The 9,260-nt window shown below is 38.0% G+C and overlaps 1 protein-coding gene across 9 annotated transcripts in view; it reads right to left on the bottom strand.

Moving 5' to 3' along the window:
* Positions 1 to 516: 516 nt before the first annotated feature.
* MAK (male germ cell associated kinase) overlaps positions 517 to 9,260 on the bottom strand; it is a 31,024-nt gene continuing 22,280 nt past the window's right edge. For 3 of the 9 annotated variants that reach the window (XM_026841679.1, XM_026841681.1, XM_026841680.1), the window contains exons 13-15: positions 7,599 to 7,673; positions 4,752 to 4,865; positions 517 to 1,577 (exon numbers count right to left, since the gene is read on the bottom strand). In XM_026841679.1, coding sequence (XP_026697480.1) covers positions 1,423 to 1,577; positions 4,752 to 4,865; positions 7,599 to 7,673 — 344 coding nt within the window. In that variant the 3' untranslated portion in view covers positions 517 to 1,422. The other 6 variants (XR_003397691.1, XR_003397688.1, XR_003397690.1 and 3 more) reach the window with 6 other exon arrangements.

Below are 9,260 nucleotides of genomic sequence, written 5' to 3'. Positions count from 1 at the left end.
CATGTGGTAAACAGGAGTTTACTGATAATTTATGCCTTTTTAGCTAATTCACCCTTAAAATGACTGACATACTGCAGTGATTCAGGCTCCTTAAAATGTCACTGGGACACTCCCTTGACAGGACAGATATAAATCTCCACAGATCTTTGGTTGAGACAGAACTAATTTCTTTCCTAGTAGCTGGTATAGTGCTGTGTTTTGGGTTTAGGATAAGAATAATGTTGGTAAAACAGTGATGCTTTAGTTGTTGCTAAGCAATGTTTACATGAACTCAAGGACTCTTCAGCTTCTCACCCCACCCCACCAGTGAGTAGTCTGGGGGTGCACAAGAAGCTGAGAGGGGAAACAGCCTGGGCAGCTGACCCCAGCTGACTGAAGGGATATTCCAGACCATATGGCGTCACGCTCAGCATGTGAACTAGGGGGAAAGCTGGCTGGGGGCTGCTGCTCAGGAACCAGCTGGGCATCGGTTAGCGGGAGGTGAGCAACTGCATTGTGCATCACTTGTTTTGTATATTCTAATTATTTTATCATTATTATTTATGTTCCTTTCCTTTCTGTCCTAGTAAATTGTCTTTATATCTCAACCCATTAATTTTACTTTTTTTCCCCCCAGTTCTCTCCCCAATACCACTGGGCAGGTGGAGTGAGCAAGTGGCTGTGTGGTGTTTAGCTGCCTGCCAGGATAAGTTGAATCTAATTTTTAGGCTTCATTACAGCTTGGTGAGGTAAGTCTAGCATTCACTACTTGTTTAGCTATTTGCTAGCATCGCTATATCATTCTACAGCCATGTATGGGGTAAGTTTTTAGACCTTACTCATGTAGTATTTATCACTGGATTGCTTATGTCCTACTACAAGGAGTTAAGTTCTCATTGCTCTTATAAATATTTGCATATTACAGACCCTAAGTAACTCTTAGGTACAAGTGAGTTCCCAAGTCTTTGTGGGAAGGAGAGTGTGGTGTTCTTCACAAAGCACGATCTGTGCTTTTACTCTGATCTTTCTGGTAAGGAACCAGCCTAAGACCTGAAAGCCTGGTGCTGCTCTGCTTTAGCCCTGCTTCTAGCTGCTTGTGTACTTCAAGCATATGCCAAGAGAGTCTGTTGTGTTGGGCGAACAACTGTAACAGTTGCTTTAAGAGTATGAGGATAGGAGATCCATATATAGAAAAATGTTGAGTGAAATCTACTTCTCAGTAGTTTTGGCAATACGTATTATACAATACTTCAATAAATCCTACTTTATAGCCAGTATTTTACATGGTATTATATGTATTATACAGGTAATAGAATACAAGGTCTTTTTTACTTCTTTACTATTGCATAGTCTTAAGAAAAGTTAGAGCAAATAGGCATTTTGGGTTTCTAGTGCAGGAGAACTGAACACAGCTCACATAGTATCTACAACAGATGGCATTTCCTATCTGTTTCCTCCGTATTTGGCCACCCAGTCTGTTCTTCCATGTACTGGCTGAATTGTTGGTGGGCGACTTAAAATATTCATGTTTTTTGGTGCTGAATTGAAAGTAGGACCTGGTAACTGAGAATGAGCAGCTTTGGTTTTCCAAGAGTAATCTGAAAGAAACAAGAACTCAGAATTAATTATGACTCAAAAGGTGTTTCAATCCTTTACAGATAAAAAAATGAGACCTTAAAAATGACTTGTAGTACTCAAGGATGCTAACATAGCGGGATGCTTTGGTCTCTGATATGCTGTCTATGCTTGTTTTCAGATAAGGTTAATGCTTCCTATAGTTTGTGTATCTCATTAGTAATTCTCATACACTGGATACTTGTTTTGCAGCAATCCTTTGAGAAAATACTGAGACTGAAATTCAGTGGAAAAAGTGATGTGTATGTCTACAACTCTATCTCCCATTACAAAACTGCTACAGAATGGGAATCTTCTTTCCTCTATCTCACATATTTAAAAAAGCATCTAATTATAACATTGATAAACTTAAGAACCAAACAGCCTAGACTGCCTTTTATTCCCCTCCTGCTTCGCTGAGAACTCCTGGTGGTGAGTCTTCTTCATCTCCATTTCCCGTTTTGCTATTTATTTGGTAGGATCTGTTCCAAAGTCCGCAGATTTTTTTGTCGCTTAATATTGGCATCCATCTGCTCTTGGGCACTGGGAGGTGTGCACTACTGTATTCCCTGCCTCAGATTTCCCCTTTCTGCATTTCAGATAGTCACCACTTCCTCAAAATTCATGGAATTAAAGTAATTGCCCTGCTGCAGTGGCTGAGAGCTCATGGTTTGCTTCATGTTCATCACCAATTCTGCCCTCTTCCCCATCATTTTAAAGTCAGTCATTTGTGACCTCTCTTATCCATCCGGATTCCTGCTATACCTTGCCGTTGTTTCCTTATCATTCCCAAAGTCTATCCTGCCTCCTCCATTCCTACTTTTGTAGTTTAGTCTTCTTTTATTAGGCATTATTGATAACTGTTAAATTAAAAAAAATGTATGAGTGATTTTTGTGTGTGTGTGCCTATGTGTCATTCTGTTTCTTATGGCAAACCACCTATATTTGGTGGTATTTTTCAACAGTGAGTTGAACCTGTTAAGGAACAGGTGAGAATCAAGATATTTAAAAAGGAGGAATCACAAGGAACTGAAACTGGGGGTCAGGTCTCCACCTCTTTGAAAACTAATACTGTTCCTTTTTATCATAGGCTGGCATTCCCTGTCTTTCATCAGCAAGTACAATTCCAGCCTACCTTCTCTTTCTTGGCAATGAAGGTCACTATTCTCAGGTCTTGGCATTTTCCTCAGAGAAACTGATCTTTTTACTACATTAAATTATTTAAATTATGGCATTAAAAAACTTAACAGAACAAATGAAGAGAGCATAACCAGTTGAAGGCCTAACTCATTTCAGTTTGGGTAATACAAAGCAAAGGGTCACCAAAAATGTTAATGTTCAAATATTGACAGATATGAGATAAAACCTGCCATTTGCTTCATCCTTATCTCTCTTCCCATGCAAGTCTGCAGAGTTTAGGCTAAATATGAGGGGTTTAAGCAATAGGATTCTTGCTCTTCTCCAGGACATGGAAGAGTCTCTTAATTGACCTCCATCTGCCAGCCTTTCTGACTTTTACTACACGTTTTCCATTTCTAATTACAGATTAACAGTGAATTTATTTCCCTTTGGATCACCATATGCAATTCCTTTTCATTCTCACTACTCACAGCAGTCTAGAGATAGTTGCAGATTTTGTCGTCCTGTGAACTTCTTGATCCACACACTGTGACAAATCAAAACTCTCGCTGTTGTGTTTCAGTAATGAGTTGATAAGATAATAAAGTCCAGCTTCAGCCTTCCCTGGTGAGCTTCTGATCAACTCAAGACTCAGAATATGCATACATTTAAGCATATGCTTTATATATGCGTGCCATCTCCTCCCTTCCCTCTCTCCCTTGCAAGTTCCTGAGGGGAGTAGGTAACTCAAAAGAGCAAGTCAGCAAAAAGACAACATTATCAAGCAGGACCATATCAGACTGGTCTGCCATCGGCCCTTTAGGTAAATAATTAATGATTAGGGCCTTGCTGTTTCCTTTGAAGTAACTAGAGAAGCGTGCCGTTGGGTTTGGACAGTGGCTCTAAATCTTCACTCAAACCAGTTTCTCCTGCATCCTGAGCACTTTGTTCATCTTTTCTGAATCAGGAACCTACCAACAAAGGTGGTGCTCAGAACGTCATCCACACCATAGAGGATCCAAGGTAACAGTTACATTCAGAAAACATTTCACGTTTTTAACTGATGAATGGAACAGCCTTTTAATGTGTTTGTTAATATAATGTACAGTTATGTCATTACTGTTTCATAACTATTAAGAACTGGTCATTTGCATTCTTGTTTGGCTTTTACCTTCTATAATGTAGCAACATCGAAAGTTTCACTTCACAAAGCACACTTGTGATATTTCATGAGTACAAGAGTAGTGTCATCTCAGTATCCACAGACTTACATAGCCAACAAGTGAGATGAAGACACAGTGAAAAACTGTCATACATGACCACCGCAGAAACCACAGGCCAACTAGATAGGGCCAGTAGATAAAAGAGAAAATAATTTTAATTTACTGCTTATACCATACCTGTAACATTATTTGTGAATTTACTAAGTCACTTGATGAAGGTCTTTGACTTTTTTGAAATTGCTGAGGCCACTGTAAGCACGGATTAGCATCATTCAATTGCATTAAGTGACATTAAACTAAAGACTCACAGAAGATAACATCCCAAGCTACATGAAAGTCACTGTCAAGAAAATTCCTCCAGATCAAATACAAGCCTTTTCAAAAAACTTTATCATTTTGCACACTTACTAGTTGGTGACTTTATCAATTCCTACTAGCTACCATGGATTTGTATTTGTGTCCAGTCTACACGACCATTTACTACAGAGTTGTGGAGTTACATTTTTTACAATTCTGCTTAGCCTTTCACCAGTAATGAATGGCAGTTTAGCAAATGGTTCGAACCTTCTAGAATTACAAAAGGTTTGTGCCTTTATTTTCTCTTTTACCTAACAAATAATAGTAGCAATAGTTTCTCTAGCTGTCAGGACTGCCTCTAGACACCTATATTCAATTCACTTAAGAATGATTTATGCCCAGTAATTTTATTTACAAAACTTGAGGAAAACCTTATTAAGGGCTAATAATTCTTTTAGGAAGCATGGGAAATTAACATTTTTCTTTGTCTCAGATATGTATGGTAAAAATGTTTCTTACCTGATACAGGTACACCAAGTGGAGCTAGCTGTATCCGTTGTCCAGCTGATCCAACTTCTTTTTTATGAAAGGAAGTGATGTTGTAAGCAGCACCACTTACAAAGCCAGGATTTCCTGCTGACATTACAGAGTTTTAGTATTTTTAGTTGCATTCAGAAAACCTTGCCTACTTTTTGAGTCACTTCAAAATACATTTGCAGTACCACAAGAGTACTAAGTTCTTTAAAAACTCCCTAGTGTTTGTCTGTTGAAAAAAAAAAAAAGTATACATTCATTCTTTGCTTGTATATTAATTGGACCCTTTACAGCATTTAACATGCTCACTAAGTTGCTGATCCAGTACATCTGATCTGCAATTCAGCAAGAAAAAAGACAACAGAGCGGGATGAACATTTCATAAGTACTTTCATTAAACTTAAGACAACATAGAAAGGTTTACACTGAATTTTAGAGATAGGTAGGATCTTACCTTTTACTTTTTTTACTTTACCTTTTGATTTACTGGAAGCTGATTTAAGCACTTCAGTATTTGGAAACTAGCGCTCAACACTCTTGTGCTTAAAATGTTTGGTGTAAATCTATCTAAAATAATGGAATCAAACTTCTCTTGTGGGTAGTGGGTGTACCACATGAAGTCGACTGCTGGTCACACAGTTAAAGGCCTGCTATAAAAGTCAGACCCAATTACTCTCTTTCTTTAACCCCAGTTATAATTCTGTTGAGCCTAGTTTTGGTCCAGATCTTTCTTTAAAGCAGTGCCACCTTCAGAAGGCTGACATAACCACCCTCATTTGGAAGCTGAGAAACAGTGTATGTTTACACACACAATTAGTACTGAAATTATTGTCCAGTGGCAGTGGGATCTGTTACAATACTTACACTCTCTGCTCCAAGAAAATGTCTTACCTTCTTCATGTGTCATCACTTGGGACAGTGTTAAGACTGTGCTGGCACAACGTCCAGAGAGAAATGCTTTTCTTTAGTGCTGTGGTTCTTTATTCAGCAGTATTAAATTTGTGAACTACAAGGCCATGCACAGTAATTTTAAATTGATCTTTATCAAGTGTGCGCATTTTTATGGTATTAATATTCAGCATGGTTCCAGTGGTAGTTGCAGTAAAACACACAGTATCTGATTTGACAGTTTTTCTGTCTCCTAAACTCCAGCCTCAGTGCAATCCCAAAACGGTCCTCTTCACACAAGTACTCCCACCCCTCTGTGCTAATTTCAGAGCTCAGAGCAGTGGATCTATAAAGTTGCAAAACTGGTCATCTGCAAACCCAAAAAGGTATCCTCAGGTAATTACAGCTGCGTTGGGTCACTGCATACCTCCCTGTTCAGGAGCACTAACAAAAAGCATTCAGCTAACTCAGTTTTGCCAGTCACCCTAAACTGTCACTTCTATGAGTTCTGTAAATAGTTAGGTCTCCATGTGGCTTCCCTGTGTCTAGTTGATGCCAGTCTCCATCACAGTAAAGAATGACACAAAAGTCCTGGTGAAAATTACAACTTTATTGAAGTATTATAATAAAATTTAACTTTCTTGTAGTCTTTAAGTTGTTCTTCTTTTTCAGGAATTTGCCTGAAAAACAAAACAACAGTTTTAGTGGTTTGTTCATCTGCCTGTGCACACACATATTCTGTTATTCCCCCAGTTCTAAATTATTTCACTAGGAGTGGTTCATAGCTCTGACAGCTCAGTAGCATTCCTTAAAATTCTGAGGTCTGAAAATAAGAGTATGACAGGCCTCAATTAATATAACCTCAGAAAGACAACTGGCTGCTTCTTACCTACAGCTCATCAAAGCTGCCTATTTGTCAAAAATTGCTCAACCATTTTTTTGTTCTTCTTACCTGGCAATGTCCAATGATGTGCTTTATGAATCCTCCTGCAGGAAATGAGAGTGCAGCCAGGAGGAACAGTCTGGGTGAAACCAAGGTCTGGAGGCGTGATCTTTTGTTGGATGAGAACAAGGGAAGGAGAAAAAAAGTTCAATATAAAATAACAGAATAATTACAAATATAAAAAAACCCTATTGAAAAGCACAGTTCCTTACCTTTGACCACTGCTGTAGAAAAGAAGGGGTTCTTGCTATAGAAGTATTGATCCATCAGGCATCCAGGAGGTCTGGCAGCAGGTATACAGGCAAGCACTCATGGCCACGATGTCAGCAAGCGTAAGCATGGCTCAGGCCATACCCCCTACCTCAAACAATACATACTTCATCAAGGATAAAGTCATTGAATCGTTTGAGCTGGGTCGTGAGTTCAAATAGTTGCAATGAGATGTATCACATAGGCAGTACACACCAGAGGGGCCAGAAACTGGGCAAGAGGTGAAACAGTCCAGCAGCTTTACAATGCTCCAATCAAACTGTGTTTAGACACAAACTAGGCTGCTTGGAAACCTGTTTCCACCCTCTTACACTACAGTAATTCCACCAAAATCTATGCAATCTCAGTGCTGTAAAATCAGCGTAACAGATAGAGAATCAGAACACAGTCAATGGTGCAAGTCCCAGGTGCTGTTATGAAGAAGCAGTCCTTCAGGAGAGGTGCATATGCTACTTCTTTAGGATCTCTTCTTCACTATTATCCAGCAACAGTGCAGTGACATGCTGTGAATTATAATTATGTTAATAAAATACTCTCTTTTAAAGCACAGTAAGTTCCAAAAGTCCAGAAGAAGTCACAATGAAGACAGGAAGGCTTGACGAAACAGATTACAACTGAAAATGAAGTATAGTATCATCTGGAAACTGCATTGTAACTGCAATTTTTACAAGAAAATGTAAAACATAAATAGGCAATGTGCAAAGAACCAGGCTATAATTACTATAAATTACCTTTTGGATCCTCTAACTTTTCATTCAACCTTTCTTTGCATGATAGCTTTTCAATAGGTATAATTAAGTTCTCATCTGTAGACAAGGAAAAGGAAAGGAAGAAAAAGATGGAAAGACAGAACTTTAGAAAAAGTGTATGAAGAACCTGGCTAGGTGATGTAAAAGAAATGAGGGAAAACAAAGCAAGAAAGAATAAAGTTCTGACATATTTGTATCTATAATGGTGCATTGCTATGTTTTCTGAAGCAGGAAATGTTACTCTAACAAGTTACTTTACAAGGTCCTTTCTAATAATGGAATAAATATGTGATTAACCATCAATGCAATCACATTCCAGTCATACAAATACATAAATTACAAGTTTAAGCACTCAGGTGTATGTGCAAAGTTGACTGAACATAACCTCACAATTCTTTATAAATAATGCATTTGTAACTATTTGCTCTTATCTTATTTCACCACACGGCAATATTGTGGATGACAGAGGAGGAAAAAAAGCACTTAAATAAACATAGTTATTTAAACCGTAAACAGCACAGTGTCAACTTTCAATTTTGTCAATATGAAAAAAATAAAAACCATACATAATTTACATGTGTTGTATTTCTGTGATTGGTGTGCCAGCTATCCTAGTTTCATGTGTGTCTGTCTTAAATGTTGTTGCCTCCCCAGTATGTGAAACATCATATGCAATTTAAGATACTGATGGAAATAATACCAAGTATTTTTGAACTTACAAAATAATGTTTTACTTTCTTTTTCTTTAAACTTTTGGTAGATATCCAAAGTAAGCCAGTACGACAAAGGACTGATTTTTAGCATTAGCATTCATCTTAATTTTCAGTGCAATTCAGTAGGTAGATGTCGAGCTTATTAATGCATACTTTTGGAAACAGCTCTTTGCCTTTTTGTGCCTAATTCCCTTGCAAGACTATTTTATGAATATATTAATTAATTCTGAGGCACCCAGGTACTGTATTTTGTAAAACAAAAAAGTACATATGACTGCTTTAAAAAGTACATATGACTGCTTTAAAAAGTCTGTTCTGTTCCATCAAAATTCTAGTAGGTGTTGTTATTTTAACACTTCCTAAAATCTTTCACATAATTTCAGATGGACCTGAAACTTACACCTCCCCTGACTTTCAGTGGGAAAATCAGGTTTGTTGACACTACAAATGCCTAGTAAAGTTCTATTAAAAAAAGGTGTGGCATCTGTATGTCAACAAACTTGAAACTCTGTACGAGTGAGGCTAGGTGGTTTATTGGCATTAAAGTATTTGGGAGTGACTCATGCTTGCTGGACAGTGGCTGCAAAGTTGGTAACAAGGTACCTCCCATACCGGTGTGATGGGAAGTATAGGGCTTGGCAGTTAGAAAATCGATTTTAGTCTTGAGTCTGATGCTTTCCTCAGTGAAATCTTAAATAAGCCATTTAACTAGTCTTAGTCTTAGTCTAAATGCTGGTAATAATGTTCTTCACAAAACACAGTAGCAAAAGGCATTCTACTGCAAGTTCCTTGCTGAAAATAAGGGAACTTTTCATGCAGCAACGTATTCAGGACAAGGCTAGTAGATTGTTAAAAGACATGTTTAGAATATTAGGCTTTTATTACATGTGCACACCACCCACCATCTTGTTTTCATATGTGAGACTGCTGT

The sequence above is a fragment of the Athene cunicularia genome (assembly GCF_003259725.1).
Source record: "Athene cunicularia isolate RWA chromosome 2 unlocalized genomic scaffold, athCun1 chr2_part1, whole genome shotgun sequence".
Taxonomy (NCBI): Eukaryota; Metazoa; Chordata; class Aves; order Strigiformes; family Strigidae; genus Athene; species Athene cunicularia.
Note: the sequence above shows the minus strand (reverse complement) of the source record. Positions and strands in the feature narration are given on the sequence as shown.